The 19,616-nt window shown below is 35.3% G+C and overlaps 6 protein-coding genes and 1 non-coding gene across 8 annotated transcripts in view; 4 read left to right on the plus strand and 3 right to left on the minus strand.

The window, feature by feature from the left end:
- The first annotated feature begins 139 nt into the window (after positions 1 to 139).
- Positions 140 to 1,792, plus strand: LOC9320905 (60S acidic ribosomal protein P0-3). Its single transcript, XM_021032630.1, has 5 exons — positions 140 to 516; positions 614 to 682; positions 796 to 894; positions 989 to 1,381; positions 1,478 to 1,792. Exons 1-5 carry the CDS (start codon positions 262 to 264, stop codon positions 1,631 to 1,633), a joined length of 972 nt encoding a protein of 323 aa, XP_020888289.1. The 5' UTR covers positions 140 to 261; the 3' UTR covers positions 1,634 to 1,792.
- A 4,051-nt stretch (positions 1,793 to 5,843) lies between these two features.
- LOC9318787 (WUSCHEL-related homeobox 5) lies at positions 5,844 to 7,017 on the plus strand. The gene is made up of 2 exons (XM_021032660.1): positions 5,844 to 6,509; positions 6,608 to 7,017. Exons 1-2 carry the CDS (start codon positions 6,197 to 6,199, stop codon positions 6,853 to 6,855), a joined length of 561 nt encoding a protein of 186 aa, XP_020888319.1. The 5' UTR covers positions 5,844 to 6,196; the 3' UTR covers positions 6,856 to 7,017.
- A 473-nt stretch (positions 7,018 to 7,490) lies between these two features.
- LOC9318788 (26S proteasome non-ATPase regulatory subunit 7 homolog B) lies at positions 7,491 to 10,094 on the plus strand. The gene is made up of 10 exons (XM_021032631.1): positions 7,491 to 7,804; positions 8,172 to 8,264; positions 8,343 to 8,424; positions 8,551 to 8,647; positions 8,782 to 8,857; positions 9,011 to 9,069; positions 9,205 to 9,327; positions 9,462 to 9,519; positions 9,616 to 9,701; positions 9,781 to 10,094. The coding sequence occupies exons 1-10, from the start codon at positions 7,618 to 7,620 to the stop codon at positions 9,850 to 9,852; spliced, it is 933 nt and encodes a 310-aa protein (XP_020888290.1). The 5' UTR covers positions 7,491 to 7,617; the 3' UTR covers positions 9,853 to 10,094.
- A 2,946-nt stretch (positions 10,095 to 13,040) lies between these two features.
- LOC9318789 (transcription factor DIVARICATA) lies at positions 13,041 to 14,742 on the minus strand. Of its 2 annotated transcripts, none has more exons than XM_002884793.2 (3): positions 14,382 to 14,742; positions 13,756 to 14,164; positions 13,041 to 13,627 (listed from the first exon to the last, which is right to left on the minus strand). In XM_002884793.2, the coding sequence occupies exons 2-3, from the start codon at positions 14,160 to 14,162 to the stop codon at positions 13,240 to 13,242; spliced, it is 795 nt and encodes a 264-aa protein (XP_002884839.1). In that variant the 5' UTR covers positions 14,163 to 14,164; positions 14,382 to 14,742; the 3' UTR covers positions 13,041 to 13,239. The 2 variants fall into 2 exon arrangements, with proteins under 2 accessions (XP_002884839.1, XP_020888299.1); XM_021032640.1 differs by having other exon boundaries at positions 14,420 to 14,701.
- A 153-nt stretch (positions 14,743 to 14,895) lies between these two features.
- On the plus strand, positions 14,896 to 14,968 carry TRNAR-CCU. The gene has a single exon. It is a non-coding gene; the product is annotated as a tRNA-Arg (tRNA).
- A 134-nt stretch (positions 14,969 to 15,102) lies between these two features.
- On the minus strand, positions 15,103 to 17,380 carry LOC110230259 (L10-interacting MYB domain-containing protein). The gene is made up of 4 exons (XM_021032607.1): positions 17,269 to 17,380; positions 16,566 to 16,859; positions 15,987 to 16,484; positions 15,103 to 15,903 (listed from the first exon to the last, which is right to left on the minus strand). The coding sequence occupies exons 2-4, from the start codon at positions 16,848 to 16,850 to the stop codon at positions 15,313 to 15,315; spliced, it is 1,374 nt and encodes a 457-aa protein (XP_020888266.1). The 5' UTR covers positions 16,851 to 16,859; positions 17,269 to 17,380; the 3' UTR covers positions 15,103 to 15,312.
- A 1,402-nt stretch (positions 17,381 to 18,782) lies between these two features.
- The window catches only part of LOC110230266 (L10-interacting MYB domain-containing protein), a 2,237-nt gene continuing 1,403 nt past the window's right edge, over positions 18,783 to 19,616 (minus strand). The window contains 1 exon segment of the mRNA XM_021032680.1: positions 18,783 to 19,616. This exon segment is cut by the window's right edge and continues 8 nt beyond it. Within this exon segment, the coding sequence (XP_020888339.1) occupies positions 18,974 to 19,616 (643 nt within the window). The 3' untranslated portion in view covers positions 18,783 to 18,973.

Here is a 19,616-nt window from a genome sequence, read left to right on the forward strand (position 1 = left end):
GAACGACACGAAGTTTTCTTCACAACATTAAGAAACGTCACGCATGTTATGTTGTTAATTTGGGCCCAAATTTAAGGTAAAGCCCAATTTCATCAAAGTAAACAAGAGCCGTCAGATCAGAAATTAAGCAAAACAAACACGAGCCGTTAGATTTAGATCATCACCAAAACCCTAGCCTCCTTCATCATCTTTCCCAATTTGTCGAACACTCTCCGAAACAGAGAACATTTTGAGTTTTTTTAATCCTTTTGAGCAACAACAATGGTGAAGGCAACGAAAGCAGAGAAGAAGATCGCGTATGACACAAAACTATGTCAGCTTATCGACGAATACACTCAGATCTTAGTCGTTGCGGCGGATAACGTCGGATCTACTCAGCTTCAGAACATCAGGAAAGGTCTCCGTGGAGACTCAGTGGTTCTCATGGGTAAGAACACCATGATGAAACGTTCCGTTAGAATCCACTCCGAGAACACTGGAAACACTGCGATTTTGAATCTGCTTCCTCTCCTTCAGGTTAATATTTCAGCTTCTCGGAAAATGTTTGAGGTTGATTTTCTCGACGCTTGAGACTTTAGATTGTAATTTGCGATGGTTTTATGTTTGTTTATAGGGAAATGTTGGTTTGATCTTCACTAAAGGTGATCTCAAGGAAGTGAGCGAGGAGGTTGCCAAATACAAGGTTGATTAGTCTGTGTAGCTCATCTATATCAACTTGTGTATAGTATTGTGTGAAATGGTGATACTTTCTCAATGTGATTGGATTGAAATGGAAGTCTTTTATGATGTGCACAGGTTGGTGCTCCTGCTCGTGTGGGTTTGGTTGCTCCAATTGATGTGGTTGTTCAGCCTGGCAACACTGGTCTCGATCCATCTCAAACATCTTTCTTCCAGGTTTGGTTAATCATGCGTTGTAATGCGAGCCGTTTTCGTTTGAATACGAAAGATGAAGTTGTTGAAACATGAATGTGTTTTTTGGAATGTTTAGGTGCTTAATATCCCAACTAAGATTAACAAGGGTACTGTTGAAATTATCACCCCTGTGGAGCTTATTAAGCAAGGTGACAAGGTTGGGTCTTCTGAGGCTGCCCTTTTAGCTAAGCTTGGCATTAGGCCTTTCTCGTATGGTCTAGTTGTTCAGTCGGTTTATGACAATGGCTCAGTCTTCAGCCCAGAGGTTCTTGATCTTACAGAAGATCAACTTGTGGAGAAGTTTGCTTCTGGTATCTCTATGGTCACTTCCTTGGCTCTAGCTGTCTCTTACCCCACTCTTGCTGCTGCGCCGCATATGTTCATCAATGCATACAAGAATGCCTTAGCTATTGCTGTTGCCACTGACTACACTTTCCCTCAAGCAGAGAAGGTCAAGGAATTCTTAAAGGTTAGTCATTAAATTGTATATCTTTTTATGTGATTACTAAAGCTTGGAGTATTGTTCTTGTTAATGCTAACTCTCTGGTGTGAATTTGGAATGCAGGATCCCAGCAAGTTTGTTGTTGCTGCAGCGGCAGTGTCTGCGGATGCAGGTGGTGGTGGTGCTCAAGCTGGAGCTGCTGCTAAGGTGGAGGAGAAGAAAGAAGAATCAGACGAAGAAGACTATGAGGGTGGTTTCGGTTTGTTCGATGAAGAGTAGTTTTTATCTAATAAGTGTTGCTTCGTTTGTAGTAATGCTGATCTCAAATTTGTTGGTTTTAAGCAAATTCAGATTTTACGTTATTATCCTTTTTTGGAAAGACTTTTATTTACCAACTTCAAAAATATGTTTGGTAAAAAGAAATGTTGTGTTTTTTTTTATGCCTGAACAAGATTTATTAATTAAAATATTAGCTAACACAAACACAGCTATTTGGGTTTAACTCAAATTGTGATTTTTGCTCGATAACTCAAATTCTGAAGGATTGGAGTATATAGGTCACTGACTCATTGGGGTTCTCTGATTTAGATGGACTATAAAACAAATATTCTTATTTGTTGATTTGAGCTTGTGTTTAATTTTAAACAAAACAATGTCACATTTCACATTTGCTTGCCAAAATGTGTCGATAGATAGACACTATCGTGTGTCTTTTAAAAGTATATTGATGCAGAAGAAGACTTTAGACACGATTTTATAAAACCTATGATATCTGAGGTATTACACTTTTCAATTAATTAAAAAGTTTACGTTTATTTGTTCTAAATTCTAATGCTTTCCTTCGCAGTAGGCTCTTTGCCCTAAGATCTCACGCGTGCCCTAATTTCATGCCTTGAATCCATCCTGGTTTCCTACTTTTCTGTTTAATTCTAATCCTAATTTATGTTGGATCAATATTTGATAAATATAAATCGGACATTTGTAAATTTGTTACTAACATATAAAACACTGTTAACGGGTTTTCTGAATAGAAAGCTAGTTGTGTATTGTTTTTTTTTTTTTTTTTTTTCTTGAATATCCGGAAATTCAAGTTCGAAAGTCCTACATCTCCCAGAAACATGACGCACACCAGGTTAAATTCATTTTTTTTTAGAAGAGATCTCTTCCAACAGACGGCGAACCCAGTATCTCCATCTAGAAGATTTACCACTGGGCCAACACAACGTTAGTTAGTTGTATATTGTTAAAGAAATAGAAAAGAGTGGAATTAAGATCTTTAAAAAAACTTATACCAAAGTTTGGAGTTTAACTATGAAATATGTATATCTTATGCATTCTCGTTTTTGGAGGCTATCACACGTCAAAAATTAGTCAACAACACATCTGCATTCTCTGAAAAATTACTAGATAAACAATACCGCTATATATATATTAGTTGAGACTTGAGCGAATGATTTAATTGTCAAATTTTTAAGTGACACTATTTCATCCCACTTACGTATGTTAAAGTGCTTAGAAATATAGATAGGAAATTGTACTGGACATACAGAGAAGACAAAGGACAAAGAAGACCAATACATGTCGCTACTTTTTACAAATCTCTAAACCTTAAATTCTTTCCCATGTAAGCTTGTGAACAAATAATAATTTGAATTTAGATATTTTTCTTCAATTGCCTTCCAAAAGCTTTATATGCAACTACCATCCTAGTAAAATAAAATGTTTCTATATGCATTTTCAAAGTTTCTAGAAGGAAACCTTTAAAATAATAGTATCAAGTAAGAAAATTACTTAGGAAAGTTACACGCTTGACATGAATAGAGTTTCTTTTTAAGATTTGGTATTAGTTGAACCTTTTGATGAGAGTAATGTGGAAAAAAAATATGGAACGTACAATTAAAAAAGAAGTTAGATCATACCACAACATTGACCTAGTAGTTAGAGCCTAAACACCACCAGCCAAGAATGAGTCCCCAAACTGATGTCGTCTCAATCTTTAGTAATTATATTATTCTAATGATCGTATCAGATAATTATACTATAGAGGTTATAGATAACTATATATATATATTGACGTTAAATATAAACTAATATGTATATATTATGTGGTACATGGAACATCATAGGGAATTGAATGTTAGTGGGCATTACGATGTGAGACCGCCTTCAACTTTTTTGACTACGATAAGAACGCAACTCTCGCTGTCTGAGCCAGCAGTCTATATACAAAATAAATAACTCCGATGATATTTGTATATATGTAATCAATTAATCATCTTGCAAAATTTGATCGTCGTACTTTATATTAACTACTCAATAGCGAAACAAATCTTAAGCTTTGATCATCTTAAAACACTATTAATTAACGATGTGAAGCAAGATTATCAAAAAAAAAAAACGATGTGAAGCAAGAAACACTTTCATCAAAAGCAAATTTTCTCATCTCCCTTGGGTTTGCAACTTTGAATCTGTATAATTTTAAATTTAAATACAAATGCATACATTAAAGTAATCCTATTCAAACTTAAGAACAATACTGTCTTAAAACTAATTTCTCGATTATGTTTTGGTAGTTGTTCTTTCGTTATTTTAGTATAATAGTTGAACTCTATGTTCGAAAAGTTTTCTCAGCAGTTACTTAAATCAAGAGTGTTGTCCATTAAGGCTAGACAACTTCCATAGGTGTTTAGAATAAAAACAAAAAAAACAAAAAAAAACCTCCATAGGTGTCCATTGCACTAACAAAAACGGGTTGATTGATTGCTCTCTCGTTTTTTTTTTAAAATAATAGTAACAATAAACTTAAAATTAGAAACCAAGGTTGCTTTTTGAGGTTCCCAAAACTTGGAACCCGGACTTGTGTAAAAAGAAAGAAAAAAACACAACCCAAAAAACTATGCAAACTAGTGAATGTTGTATAAGAGCATATACAACTAAAAATATAGCAAAAGAACAATATATCTAAGGTTTGTGGCTTGTGGGCATCCAATACGAGAGTTTTCCATACAAGAGTTTTAAATTTTTAATATCTCAAATCCACGGCATGCATGCCATCTAAACTTTTTAACGTAAAACTCATAGCTTTTTGTCATCCGGCCAGTAATTGGGCGCATTCCTACTTTTTATCTCACGAAACTTATAAAGCATAAAGTTTCTCTAAACCGAATTAAAATTAGGGATATCCACAAATATGCTTAATGAAAAAGATTATGAGATGCCCGGTAAGAAAATTATGAGGTTAATGAAAAAGGATATTAACAAAAAAAAACTAAACAAAGATGTTATGTAAAATTAACTGGGATGATTCCAAGTATCATAAGCCACGTGAACTTTGACTTTGACACCGAATCGATCAATTTAAAAAACAAGATGCAGTTTATATGCGAGAGAGACAAAGATATTTGTAAGTACTGTTATGTTGTTTAGTGAAGAGTACTTTGTTTATAAAAACAATGTTTGGTTTTATTCACATTGTCATTTTATTATTTGGACCATTTACGTCTTGCTTAGCGTCCCGTGCATGTCTCATCTAAGTCCTCACCATTAAAACATTTTGACGCACACATGAATACAAATAAGCGAAATAAGATATTGCTCGAGTTTTCATTTTCTATTTTTCAGTGTCAATTAGAAATCAAAAGTTTCTTGTTAAAACATTTAGATGATGCAAATTTCTCAAATTTTTTTAAGAGTTGGATTGTAAAGACATGTATGAGTTGTACACTTATTGTAAACTATTTTTACGGTCGCAGGCAGTATACTGTTTTATGTGAGTATTGTTGCAAGTTGTGTCTCATTTTCAGATTCAGAAAATCAGATCCAATTGACAAGGTAGCATATAGAGACTAGTAAAACACTATATGTCACATTATCGAAAAAATATATCTAATGATGAGTTTTATTGATGGTTAAAAATAATGTTTACCTCTTGCAGTCATCTTTCAACCATTCTCATTCTAGAAGAGTTCTTGATGACTAAATAAATAGCTTTTTACAAATATTTTGCTGTAGGACTTATTAGTTATTACTATAGATATATATATAGTTAATACATGTGTTTGGCGGACCTTCTGGTTCTGTCTATTAAAGGCTTTTTCTTTTGTAAATATATATGATTCAGATGTATCATGTACGTGTAATATATTATATTTTCTTATATATAGAATAAAATTTCAAATTTCCTGTCTACACTTGCCGACCAAACTTCCTCAAGTGTCACATCTTCTGTGGAAGAGAGACAAAACTACAATATGTTCACACAATGTCATGATGTTTATGATTAAGTCTTATCATCTTCATTCATATCCACTTATCGGCCATCCGTCTATATTAATGTATTTGCATATAATTTGTGTTTTAGAACTATTTCAACCTTTTTTTTTTTGGACAATATACAATATGTAAAAAACAAATAATTCGGAATAGTTATTTATGATGATATTGAAGTATTGAAGTTACAATGTTGAATATTAGAATATTGACATTAGTACAACTTATGTCATTGTCAATGGGAGATCCAATTATATACACACAAAACATATGTATATATGTATACATGGAACAGAAGCCTAGATAGGTTAGGATAAAGAAAACGATCAAATCTGCAAAGATCAGTCTCTCCCAAATCCCCAAAAAAAACAAAGCATGCATTTCGTAATAAACAACTCATCATAAAACGACACAAAACTCGAAAACCTCTCCTCCCGACAATTTATCAATTCATTTCTCCTTTTACCTTAGAAAATCCCAAAACATAATAAATTAGTGTGAATAAGTCTCCACTATATATATGAATACATACAGGCCCTAAAACGTAAACAGTTTAGGAGTTTATATCTGAAAATGTCTTTCTCCATGAAAGGTCGAAGCTTACGTGGCAACAACAACGGAGGAGGAGGAGGGACGGGGACAAAGTGCGGGAGATGGAATCCCACGGTGGAGCAGTTGAAGATATTGACTGATCTGTTTCGAGCTGGTCTTAGAACTCCGACCACTGATCAGATTCAGAAGATCTCCACGGAGCTCAGTTTCTACGGCAAGATCGAGAGCAAGAACGTTTTCTATTGGTTCCAGAATCATAAGGCTAGGGAGAGGCAGAAACGTCGTAAAATCTCCATTGATTTTGATCACCATCATCATCAACCATCAACTAGAGGTAATTAATTAATCTCTAGTTTCTTTATCTATATATATATATAATGATTGTTAATTTTAAAGATTATATTTGATGGATGATATTGGTATATTTCGTAGATGTTTTTGAGATAAGCGAAGAAGATTGTCAAGAGGAAGAGAAAGTGATAGAGACATTGCAACTCTTTCCGGTGAATTCATTTGAAGACTCTAACTCCAAGGTGGAGAAAATGAGAGCTAGAAGCAATAACCATTACCGTGAATATATTCGAGAGACCAACAACACAACGTCGTTTTCTCCATATTCATCATGTGGTGCTGAGATGGAACATCCACCGCCGTTAGATCTTCGATTAAGCTTTCTTTGAATTATTGACCACATAAAAACAGACGCTTTAACCTTCAAGAGATGTTGTCGTGTTTTAAATTATGATCACTTGTATCATCCAATGCATGAGTTATGACATAGACAAAGTTGTCTAATTTTCACTATTTTCATTTTGTTTGATATAAGAATCTATGTTATGGAATTAGTATATGTATATATATATCATATAACTAAGGTTGTGATTTGTGAATGCATTTTTCTATGTTGTCTTTAAATAATTTAAGAAAGAGATTATTTATGAATATATAAATGGTAGAAAGCTTTTTGAAGTTTAATCTGTTTTAAGGTTTTGGTTTTGCATGCCGCCTTGCGGAAAATAGTTCTATTTGCATAACAAAAATACTATATAAACTTGTCTCTATTAATTTATAAAATTTGCATTATTTAAAAACACTTAAGTCTTGACCTACCATTAGACCAAGAAAATTCCATAATCTTATAAAACAACTCTTATTAAATGAACAAATTAATAATCCTCTACAAGATAATACATTACTAATCATGTAATTGTTTATATTATTTTAAGCAGATCATTGTCCTTAAGGCCCATATTAGTGGGCTTTATAATACAAAGGCCCAGTATTTAGTTAAACCCATAGTGAGTGCTACCGAAGGTTAATTAAAGAGGTTTTCCTGGAGAAGAAGCAAACTCAAGCTCCGTCGGAGAAAAACGGAATCGGAAGTTGAGGTTTTGAACATTCCCGGAGAAATTTTTTGAGTAGCGAATTTGATTCACCGAACAATGGATGTTATAAAGACGCAACAAATATCGGCAAGGACGATAGAGAAAGTGATCGTTCACCCACTTGTCTTGCTTAGTATCGTCGACCATTACAATCGTGTAGCCAAGGATACACGCAAGCGCGTCGTCGGCGTTTTGCTCGGAAACAGCTCCCGTGGTACTTTCGACGTCACCAACAGCTACGCAGGTGCCGTAGTTTAACTTTTCCTTTTCTCTTGGTTCTCACAGATCTCTGAAAGTTTGCTGAGCTCTTGCTGATTCTAGAATTCAATATGTTTATTGTTCTTATGTGAAATTTACATCGATTTAGGGTTTTTGTAACTTTTTGGTTGCAAAATTGACTTAGTTTTAGGTTGATTGTGTGGTACTTGGATTCTGTCAAACTTGGTGCTAGTGGTCTAATTCCATATCGGAGTGATGAGTATTATATGGTGGTTGAGAGAGTTTAACATATTTCATTTGATTTTGCACAGTACATTACACTGTGAGCCTGGTCATAAGTGCGTTGTTACTTGCACATCACTTGTTTGACTTTTTGTATCTTGGTTTTACAGTGCCTTTTGAGGAGGATGACAAAGACACTAGCATCTGGTTTCTTGATCACAACTACCACGAGTCGATGTTTCACATGTTCAAGAGAATTAATGGTATTGCTCGGGGAAGATAATGCTTAAGAATATAGATGTGGAAAACCTCTTCTTGACTGATTTAATCTTTGCTTTCAGCTAAGGAGCATATTGTGGGTTGGTACAGAACAGGTCCTAAACTTCGAGAGAATGATTTGGATGTTCACGCTTTATTTAATGGGTAAGCCCATGGCTTCAGGCAAAACCATTCTAAAATATGAGATATGATGGTCTAATCTAATAATATGGTTTGATGGTCTGGTTTCTGTATAACTTTGGGTTTTAATCTTAGTTTCTGGTGTTGCAGCTACGTTCCAAATCCAGTGTTGGTCATTATTGATGTCCAACCTAAAGAACTTGGAATCCCTACAAAGGCATACTATGCAGTTGAGGAGGTGAAGGAGGTAAATACCAGCCAATTTTCTAACCATATCACTTGCTTGACTGTTAAGTTGCATCTGACATACTTGATTTGTTTTCTTATCTTTCTGCATTTTTAGTTATCTAATTGTCTTGATCTGAACTTCTTTCTCTGCAGAATGCTACCCAGAAAAGTCAGCAGGTGTTTGTACACGTGCCTACAGAAATTGCGGCTCACGAAGTTGAGGAAATTGGTATGTCCACATGAAGAAAACAAATCCTTTGATGGTTTGATTCCTTTTTTCAGAGCATAAAAATGATGGGATGTTTTCTTTTGTAATTGCTTCTGAGGAAACTCATTGGAGTCTTACTTGCTTTGTTTACGCCGGTTGGTTGGTCTTGAACAGGTGTGGAACATTTGCTCAGAGATGTAAAAGACACAACCATCAGTACCTTGGCAACTGAGGTTATTTTCTTCACACATAACTTAAGCATTTCATCATCAAGCTTCTTAATGTTCCAAATCATGATTGTTGCTCTCAAAATAAAATGTGGGGAACATATATTGAGGAAATGAAAATTTTTGTGAACTGTATTTCAGGTCACGGCGAAACTTACTGCTCTGAAGGGATTGGATGCACGACTTCGGGAGATCAGGAGTTACCTTGACCTTGTAATCGAAGGAAAACTCCCTTTAAACCATGAAATCTTGTACCATCTTCAGGTTAAAATACTCACATCTCTTAATTCTAGTTGACTAGTAGAATCAAACTTGTTTTCGTGTTTGCTTTTTCCCAGTATCTGTGTCTGCTATTAAGGATTATTCAGCTAAACTAAATACTCTTTTGCAATCTGTAGGACGTATTCAACTTGCTTCCTAACTTGAACGTCAACGAGTTGGTTAAGGCCTTTGCAGGTTTGCTTTTTCTTCCTTGAAGTTTTATGTTCACACAGGTATTCTCTCATTTGCACTCTTTTTTTTTTCTTCTAACTTTATCCATTTTTTGTACAGTGAAAACAAATGACATGATGCTCGTAATCTACCTATCGGCGCTTATCCGAAGTGTAATCGCCCTCCACAATTTGATCAACAACAAGGTTAGACGATCATCTCTCTCTCATTGAATTTGCTCTAAGCAAAAATTGTTTTGTTCATCTGTGGATGCTATGTCTCCAGTTATTGAACAAGGAACATGAAAAAGCAGAGGACTCAAAGCCTGTTGCCATACCTGCAATCAGTGGGAGTTAAATGCAGCCAAATTTCGAGTTTGGGAGGTTTTCTAATTGGATGTTACTGTCATTTCCTGCATGTCAAGAGGGTCTGTTGGGGAACAAAACGGGTTTGGTCTCGTTCCGATGAAAGTTGTTTCTACAATGGTTATGTTATTAATGTCGTTTCTGTCTCGAAAGATTTTTTATTTTGAGTTTCCCTAATTTTTCCTTTAAAAGATGATATAAGTAAAGTAAGTATTACATCAATATGTGCTGAAATCTCCATGAAAGTTGCTCTCGTTTTGAGTATGACACGAACTGGCCAGGGGTATTCTGGTTTTCGGTTGAGTGAGTAAATGATGAAAATTGGGATCTTTTCGGATTTGGTTAAGATGTCATGGATCCGGTTATCAACTGGTTTACATGATCGTTTATATATTTTAAACTATGATAGATCGTCTCCTCTGATCTATAAGGCAACCAAGTTATGGAGGATAACTTACCATAGTTTAAAATATTGAAAATCACAAAATTAGATTCGTGTACACCGGATGTGTAGAGATCCGGTCCGGGGGCGGGGTTATAAAAATAATTTAAAATAAAAACAAAGTGGGTGAACAAGTGTTCACATTGGTAGAGAAAAGAAGGAAGAAGATTGTCACTTTTCTTTATTGAGATTTTGTTATATGAAAAATAGAAAACTAAAAAAATAAAGATATATGTTTGGTAATCCATTATCAAAACGGTACATGGTGTACAATTTTGACAGTTACCAATCAAAATTTTTTTATCAAAAACGTTACTAACAGTTTTACTCTTAATTTTTTTTTACAGTTTTATACCGGTAAAACTTACAGTTTTAGCTAAGAGTTAAAAAATTTATACAGCTTTTTGTTACCAATCAGACCATATTGAAGGGCCGCAAAAAAAAAAAAAGAGGTGTTTGGAAGAAAAATAAAGGCACACTAGTGGCGTAAGCTTCGTGAAAAGGATATGATGATAAGCGGAAAATTTGAAATTATGAAATCATGAACGTGCTTTGTTACGCATTATGCTTTTAAGCCTACTTTCGAAGAACATTTTCTTTCTTCTTGATAAAACAATTAACAAAGATTATAAATTCAGTTTTGTCGTTTACATAAAATATGTTCATGATTAGGAAGGATTAGCCTTAGGTCGTAAAGCTTCTCGATGTTTCTCCTACTTATTTTATTGTTCAATGTTCTTTATGATGTTTGTACTCACGTAGCATATGTCGGTATAATAATATACATGCAATAAGTAATATTTAATTTTGAATTCTTTGACATATTTTAAAATATCAGTTTTACAAAAATTTATCACAATTAGTTTTAATATTATAACTGTTATTTAACAATTCTCTAGAATATGTCCTTAACTTTGCTATGGGAAAGATCTAACAAATGGTAAATGCACTTTAAATCTATATCTACTTTTGCTTCCTGTTGTTCTCAAAGTTATCAGCATCGCAAATCTTTGTCATCGAATAGTGGATATGTACACACACGCTATTAAAATTAATAGTGTATACTGTATAGTATATAGTAATGCATGTATGACGTAAGAACATTGAATGTTTTTTTTTGATATTGGTACATCAGTGTAAGCAGAACCGGCTCTAACATTTTGAAGGCGACAAGCTTAGAAAAAAAGAGAGGCCTAATTTCTTCTCAAAAAAATTGTTAAAGCATTACTGCAAGTGTCAGAATCAAATCCTCAACCTTGCACTTCCTTCTGGCCAACATTTAACCGTTGAGCTATAAGAGAATTTTAGAAAAAGGAGGGCCGATATATTAATAACTACATCTGGGGCCACAAGCACATGCCTCCCTAGCTTGTGGCTAGGGCCGGCTCTGAGTGTAAGGCATGTAGATCCCATCGAAGCGACCAGATCGAAAGTGACAAAATAACAAAAGGGTGGCAAAAGAAATAAAGCCATAAAGTTGCAAGAAAGAAAAAACTACTTTGTTTTCTTTATCCGAAATAGGATCTCACAAATTGCAATAGCATATATCACAATTGATGATCAAGATTCATCTAATATAGAAGAGAGAGAATTCAACTAATCCGATTTTTAAAAAAAAAAAAAAAAAACTAATCCGATTTCTTTGACATATGAACTATGATAGGACAATATAATTGCTTCATTAAGTTTAGCCTTTGGTAGAAACAAACTTCTTCTTTATATTGCCCTTTGTTATCCTGATCATTTCTACATGATTATCCAACATTCCAATGATTTTAAGTTTTCATATAAAAAAAGGAGGGTCATAAATTTTAATTCTATCGCTAATAAAGAATAAAGAACAAATTTCATTCTATCAAATTATACAAAGAAATTGATAAGATTTGTTAACTAATTACCATGCAAACAGTACATTATACCATATATATACCTCATATCAGTATATCACTACAAATTATTAAGTTGTTTCAAGTTGCAAAATTCATTATGTGAGCAGAAAAATTCAAAATACCTCATCCTCAAGCTATCGACGACATTATACCTAAGTACATAATAATATCTTAGTGTTTATATTCGCCTGAAAATGAATAAAAGCTCTTTTTTCTTTCTTGAAAATCATGTATTATTCATCACTATTATACAAAAATTAGATATAGAAGTAGACATTAATTATTACTGGTTCATGATTTAAAACGATAAGTTTGCTGAATGATGACTATGGTCAGAGAGTTGAATACTATGGAGTGTCTTTCGTTTTATTCTCCAGTGTTTAGATTGGGACAACAAATGATTAATTTTCTAATAAAATAAACATTCATTCATATTTGTTTGTATTCAAATGACACCATTATACGTAATTCTAAATACGTTATGATATAGATTTGAGTCAGGAGGCAAAGGGGTTGGAGTAATAGATGAGAAGAATGAGATTCTTTGGTCAGAAGTGGAAAGCAGACTCAGCCTCTATTATACTCAAATCAATTCTTCGTACCTTCCACCAACAATTTCTCAATATTAAAAACTATACTATAGCCATCTCCTTAAAATAAATCCAAATCCAATCCCAAACATTTAAACATTTAACAAATTTCTCATTTTTGTGTGGTGTTGGATCTCTTGAGTCTTTATTATATCTTTGCATTTAACACCATAAAATAGATGTATTGTGGTTAAATGTTATCATAAAGCACAAGTCTTTTCGCAAGTCTATAATTAATGGTAACAAAACACACTTTAAAAAAAAAAAATTAATAGGTATTTAGTAGATATAACACACAAAAACACAGAGTCACATTCATGTAAAAAAAAACAAATTGTTACTTTTAAACAACACAATTACAATACATATAATAAGCTTGGGTTTTGCTTATAATCCTCTAATTACAGTTTCAAAACTCAACTTCTTTAGAACGCTGAGTTGGGGGATTATATGTTACCTTAAGCTCCGGCACTGAAAGCATTTTGTCCGGCGAAGTTAATGGCAGCTTCGAATGAAGTTGGTGATGGAGAAAACAGGTTTTCTGAAGATACATTCTGACCCATAAATATTACTCCGTCCTCAGCATTATCCTTGTCGATAAACCCTAAATCAGGGAGGATACCTGTGTGATCGGAAAAGGAACGGTTGAGATTGGCATTAAGAAGATTGCCGGTAGTGATGTCATGGATACTTGGCCGGCGCTTGTCCTTGGCTCCGGAGAGTTGTCTCTGATAATACTTTTGGGCGTGGCTCGCCACTTGCGTTGGTGTCTTTGACACAACAAAGTTTCTTGATATGTTTCTCCAATCTCCTTTACCGTACTTGAGAAGCCCCAACAAGAATCTCCTGCAAAGAACAAGAAACAGAGCGTTGAAAACCATAAGAAAAACAGGGGAATGTCTTGCGTTGCAAGAAACCTAGGAAGAGTGACTTATGTGCAAAGAAAACCTATAGAGCTTAAAGAGTGTATTAACCTGTGTTCTTCCTCCGTCCAAGGGACTCCTTTCTTTCGATCTTGATCAGATCCTCTGGCTCCATTAGGCCGTTTCCGACACGTGTCAGGATCAAACGCCAAGGGAGAAGAAGCTGCAGGGTAACCAGGAATGGGAACACGTCCTGCTTCGATATCGAAAACATCTTCTTCAAGCTTGCTATATTGCTTCATAACATCCAAAACAGTCTTTCCAGGGATCATGGAAGCAACTTTAAACCAGCGATCAGGCGAGTCTTCAGCGTATATCGCAAGAGCTCGTTCGAACATCTTGTTCTCTTCTTTAGTCCAGCTACTACTGCTGCTGGAGCTGTGTAAGCTCACCATCTCTTGGACAACGAACCGGTGGTCAGAGATAGGTAGGTGAGAGAATGGATGCAGAGTCTCCATACCTAAAAAAAAGGAAGAATAAGTTTCAACTAAAACACAACTCAAAAAAGTCCATTTTCTTGCTCTGTGTGGAAGCTTAAAAGATTGCTTTGTGATATAAGGAAATGATGGAAAGCTTTTTCATATATAGGATTTAATGATAATATAAAAGGAATCAAAGAAAAAGAAGAACAAAAGGGAAGGAAAAATCAAGAATCGTATACTGAGGGAATCAAGAACCTGATTTGGGTGAGAGATTTGAAGCATATAAAACCGACCTTGGAATCTGAAAAAGACTCAAAGCTTTGAAGAATCTATGAGAATCTGCAAAAGAGAGTCGTCGAAGGAAGACAAAAACAGCAAAGCCCACTTGACAGATAGAGAGAGAGAGAGAGAAGACTCAGAAGCTGAAGACCCAGTTAAGAGACAGAGAGATAGTGAAGGAGGAATAAGAGTAATATACAGAGAGAGGAGTCACTGTAGAATTGGGAACTGAGTGAGGAGAAGAAAGGAAAGGTTTCTTTATTGGGAAGATTTGGCGTATTTGGATTGGAGAACAGCGAATGGCACCACTCCACTCGGATTCTTGCGGTTCATTTTTGTCAGGAAAAAAAAGTTGATTGATCTAATTGATTCTATTATTTAATTTCTCGAATACGACAAATTATTGTTCTATCACCTTTTCTCTGGTCCACACGGAGACATATACTATGTGTTTTGGTTATTTAAATGTAATTAGACTATGCAATCAAAAGCGCCTGTAGCTCAGTGGATAGAGCGTCTGTTTCCTAAGCAGAAGGTCGTAGGTTCGACCCCTACCTGGCGCGAATTCTCTTTTTTTTTTTCTTCCTCATCTGCAATAGAGACAGAGAGTATAATATTCCAACTGTCATGAAATCTTGCAAGGAACCTAAAGTTTCTTACAATAATATTCGTTCACGATCTACCTAATGGAAGATTCTTGTCAACTAATTTTGATTACTCATAAGTCTTATAAGCTTAATAATTTAACATCTCACACTGTTGAAAAGAGCTCTAAGTTACTCCAACATACTAGATATTACCCATCAACACAAAAAAAAACACTTGAACAAAAAAGTACATAAAAGAAACTGTTTTCTTGAAAAACGTACATAAGACATAAGCAGAGGTTTCGGAGAATAAGAGGATCTTAGGCAGCAATGGTAGAGCCACCAGAATGACGTCTAAGCAGCCAAGACATTCTCAAACTTGAGTTCTTCAACAGCAAGAAAATCTCTCTGTACTCTTTCGTTAGAAACAAATCCAACGCAAACAAGTAAAGATCACTACCTTGCTCAACCTCTTCCATGGCGTCCAAACACTCTATGCATTCCCCAATTGTATACTCGTACTGCTTAACCGATGCACTCACTGGACTCCCCTTCATCAGCTCAGTTTTGAACCTGTGGCATCCCGGAGTTACAATTTCAACATCTTGTAACCGAGACTCTGCAAAACCAACACCGTTAAATCTCCGGTGCTGCGGAGTTAGCTCATCATCGTCATCATTGTCATCTTCATCAGCTCCACCTTCACTTCCTGTAACTGGCTCGTTTGTGTAAAGTGTTGATAATGGAGTTGGGTCATGTAGCTGTGGTGATTCGGAATGATAATCGAGCACTCTCCTACGATAAGGACGGAAATAGGCTTTTCCAGGTTCTATAAGTCCTTTGAAGATGGTTGCTAGTTTATCCGCGTGAGGAAGTTGTTTCCGTCTGAATGGTGCAGCTCTATGATTTTCCTGTAAATCAACAATAAAAACCAAAAAAGATCCAATGTTAAGCTGCAAAATTTAATATAAAAAGTCTGAGTAGCGTTTTTTACCTTTAAGTAGTTTTTCCAGTCTTCATCAGTAGCGCCAAATGTTCGGGAACTAGCATCCCATTTCATGACGGGAGCACCAATTACTTGACACCAGATCTTCCACGATTTCCTGGTGCAATCCCAATGATTTTTGAGCTGCGGTCTAGTGAAGCTTTTACCGGTATTCTGATTGATCGTCTCAAGCATCATTTTCCAAGTTTCCTTTGGATAATGTGAGTCAGGTCTGTTTCCTTTTAACGCCTCTTGGAACAACAAATCAACAAACAGCTCATGTGAGGACGGTGACCAGTATCCTTTCGACTGAGGACTCGAGAAATTAGAAGCGCTTTGCGTATCTTCATCTGCGGTATCATTTTCATCATCAGGATACTTGCATATTCGCTTCCTTTTGCTACCTGAAGTACCTTCATCATCTAAGTTACTATCTTCAAAGATAAGCTCAAGTTTCTCGAGGAACGATGGAGGATTCAACCGATACTGCCCAGCCTCAGGATTCACCTGTGACAAAATCCAATCACGAGTTTTTATTATAGCCTTTAAAAGAAAAAAACAACACCGAACAGAAACAATTCTCTGTACCTGTAAATAATTGGCCCAGTTTTGATCAGTGGCACCAAACGTGTTAGTCTGAGGATCCCATTGCATATCACTGCATTGAACAAGTCTACACCAAATCTTCCACTGCTTGATCATTGTATCCCAATGATTCTTAAGCTGGTTTCTGGTGAACCTAGCGCCAGTTCTTTGAAGAAAAGGTTTCAATATATGCTGCGTTCCAGGTTGATTCCCCAACATCTTTTGCTCGACGCATAAGTCCACAAATACTCTGTGGTATTCGGGTTCCCACGCAGCTTTCGGCATCATAGTTGTTCACTATATATCAATAGATAAGACATAGTTGAGAAGCATTTGTGGTACTAAACCCACATTTGTCATTCCATTATTGCTTTTGATTGGAATCATTACTCGCAAAAATGCATAGATTCTAACAAATTCATGTTAAAATAAGATAAAAGCAATGAGGCAAATTCTGAAAATCTATCAGATCGAGTGATGGATCGATCATTCATGTGATGACAATTATGCAATTTAGAGTTAAGCTATGTACACTAGATCGAGTTGCTCTTTTACCCTAACATTGAAAAAGAAAATAACGATTTTGAGAATCGCAATTTTGTCTAGATAAAACCGATAAATCAAACTCGAAATTGGGTACTACTACTGTCGCCGGAGAAGAAGAAGAAAGTTTTACAAAACAGCAAAGGAATATGTAAACGTTTACCGGAAATTAGACAAAGAGCGGCCAGAGCGATTCTGTTTCGTTACTGTTTGGCTGAAAAAGCCGGATCGCGATTTTTCTCGCTGATATCTGATTTTGGCGTTTGTGCCGCTCGAGACAGTGCCTTGTTTTCTCAGATCACTAGGCGTATCTTCATACCGGTTAGATCCGGTTATCTATTTTGGCAAAAAAAAATTAAAAATTTTGTTGACTGTTGACAGGTTTCAATTTATGGCAAAAAAAAAATAAAATTTGCCAAATCATTATTACCATGATTTTTTAGTGTTAATTAAGAAGATAGTCAAAATTTAGAGTTTTATTAGCTTTATATACCATGATTGTTTTTTGGTAAGTTTAAGCGTAGAATATATATTTTTATTAGGTACATAAATGAGTTTTTTTTTTACATCTTTGGATCGACAAGGCCCGATCCATAGCCAATCTCTACTACGCGGGGTAACGCGATTTAGAGGAGTCGAACTCCGGTGGGGAAAGCGGAGTGAAGTAGACTTAACCACTTGACTAAAGGCACATCCCCGGTACATAAATGAGTTTATTTGTTACATTTTTAAAAATAAAAATTTTGTTTGTTATATTACGAGTTATGTAATTAGTTTAGTTGCCGTAAAATTTTTTTTATACGACACATAAATTAGTTTGCACGCATAATTTGAAAAACAAATTTCAGTTGTTTATATGGCATGCTGTTTTAGGTTGATTATTATGAGTTTTATTATTACTATTATCTGATACCCAAATGAATTTACGCGCAAGATTAGTTTTATTTTAAGTAGATTGGTTCTTAATTTGGAAGGACATCTAATAATATATTTATGAACCAAAACTAGAGAAAGTATATATTCTCTCTAGGTTAACCCTAACTCTCTAGGTTAACCCTAAACATATGAGCTAGTTTGGCATATTACATTGGGCCCTTTTTTTTTTTAATTACATTGGGCTTCTGATGAATGTAATTAATAAAGAGATGAGTTATATGATCGAGTAACTGGCTAACTAGAGTCTAGAGCTTCAAAAATCTCACCGAAAACGATGATTTTCTCGGTATGAGGCCGAGGAAACGGATAAGGTAGGTACACCGCGTTTGGAAGAATGACAATAATACATCGACCGCTCTCAAAGCCACGAGATATGAGCATGCTATAGAAGCCTTCCTCGTTTCGTTTACCCGTGAGCGTGAATTGTAGACAAAGGTAACTTGTTGTTCAAGAAAACTCCAAAAATCTGTAACACATATTGAACTTGTAGCGAATAGCGATGAATGTTCGTCTCAGTCAAATATACCAGAGAGAGAAGCACTACAGTTTAATATCTTTACTCTACTGAAATGAATTTTAGGGTATTCTCCAACAAATTAATTCATGTGATTTGTCAACTGAAGAAGAATTCTAGAACAAGAATAATCTCAAGTCATAAGCCAACAGTTTAATATCTTTACTCTACTGAAATGAATTTTAGGGTATTCTCCAACAAATTAAATATTACCTACAAATATAAAATAAACGATTTTCCTAAAAAGATAATTAAGAAGAAAATAAAGAAAAGAGTTTCCCACATAATACCAATAAACATGAAACAAACTTAAACAACAAACCACAAAACATCAAATAACATAAACTGTTTTCTTGAAAAGATAAATAGAGTTTTAAGCATAATAAGACAAGGAGAAGTTAAGGAGAATAAGAGGATCTTATGCAGCAATGGTAGAGCCACCAGATTGACGTCTAAGCAGCCAAGACATTCTCAAACTTGAGTTCTTCAACAGCAAGAAGATCTTTCTGTACTCTTTCTTCACAAACAAATCCAACGCAAACATGTAAAGATCACTACCTTTCTCAACCTCTTCCATGGCGTCCAAACACTTCATGCATTCCCCAATGGTAAACTCGTACTCCTTAACCGATGCACTCGCTGGAATCTTCTCCACCAGCTCGATATTGAACCTGTGACACGGCGCCGGGGTTACAGCAGTTTCAACATCTTGTGACTCTGCAACACCAACACCGTTAAATATCCCGTGATGCGGAGTAGGCTCATCATCGCCATCATTGTCATCATCATCAGATCCACCTTCATTTCCTGTGACTAGCTCGTTTGTGTAGAGTGTTGATAATGGAGCTGGGTCCTGTGGTGATTCATCGATCACTGTGTCAACATCATCAGCTCCACCTTCACTTCCTGTGACCACTGGCTCGTTTGTGTTGAGTGCTGATGAAGGAGCTGGGTCCTGTGGTGCTTCGGAATGATGATTGATCACTCTTTTGCTATAAGGACGTGTAGCGGCTTTTCCAGGTTCAATATGTCCTTTGAAGATGATTGCTAGTTTATCAGCG

Source organism: Arabidopsis lyrata (assembly GCF_000004255.2).
Source record: "Arabidopsis lyrata subsp. lyrata unplaced genomic scaffold ARALYscaffold_3, whole genome shotgun sequence".
NCBI classification, from domain to species: domain Eukaryota; kingdom Viridiplantae; phylum Streptophyta; class Magnoliopsida; order Brassicales; family Brassicaceae; genus Arabidopsis; species Arabidopsis lyrata.

What these genes read in the sequence shown, in the direction of transcription:
- LOC110230259 (XM_021032607.1), bottom strand. Translation starts at nt 16,850, where the DNA reads ATGATGCCGAAAGCTGCGTGGGAACCCGAATACCACAGAGTATTTGTG. An exon ending in ACTGGGCCAATTATTTACAG is followed by an intron (nt 16,485 to 16,565) that starts GTACAGAGAATT and finishes ATTTTGTCACAG; the next exon opens with GTGAATCCTGAGGCTGGGCA. An exon ending in ACTGGAAAAACTACTTAAAG is followed by an intron (nt 15,904 to 15,986) that starts GTAAAAAACGCT and finishes GTTGATTTACAG; the next exon opens with GAAAATCATAGAGCTGCACC.
- LOC9318788 (XM_021032631.1), top strand. Translation starts at nt 7,618, where the DNA reads ATGGATGTTATAAAGACGCAACAAATATCGGCAAGGACGATAGAGAAA. An exon ending in GTTGGTTAAGGCCTTTGCAG is followed by an intron (nt 9,520 to 9,615) that starts GTTTGCTTTTTC and finishes TTTTTTGTACAG; the next exon opens with TGAAAACAAATGACATGATG. An exon ending in ACAATTTGATCAACAACAAG is followed by an intron (nt 9,702 to 9,780) that starts GTTAGACGATCA and finishes CTATGTCTCCAG; the next exon opens with TTATTGAACAAGGAACATGA.
- LOC9320905 (XM_021032630.1), top strand. Translation starts at nt 262, where the DNA reads ATGGTGAAGGCAACGAAAGCAGAGAAGAAGATCGCGTATGACACAAAA. An exon ending in AGGAGGTTGCCAAATACAAG is followed by an intron (nt 683 to 795) that starts GTTGATTAGTCT and finishes TGATGTGCACAG; the next exon opens with GTTGGTGCTCCTGCTCGTGT. An exon ending in AGGTCAAGGAATTCTTAAAG is followed by an intron (nt 1,382 to 1,477) that starts GTTAGTCATTAA and finishes TTTGGAATGCAG; the next exon opens with GATCCCAGCAAGTTTGTTGT.
- LOC9318789 (XM_002884793.2), bottom strand. Translation starts at nt 14,162, where the DNA reads ATGGAGACTCTGCATCCATTCTCTCACCTACCTATCTCTGACCACCGG. An exon ending in TGGACGGAGGAAGAACACAG is followed by an intron (nt 13,628 to 13,755) that starts GTTAATACACTC and finishes TGTTCTTTGCAG; the next exon opens with GAGATTCTTGTTGGGGCTTC.
- LOC9318787 (XM_021032660.1), top strand. Translation starts at nt 6,197, where the DNA reads ATGTCTTTCTCCATGAAAGGTCGAAGCTTACGTGGCAACAACAACGGA. An exon ending in TCATCAACCATCAACTAGAG is followed by an intron (nt 6,510 to 6,607) that starts GTAATTAATTAA and finishes TATATTTCGTAG; the next exon opens with ATGTTTTTGAGATAAGCGAA.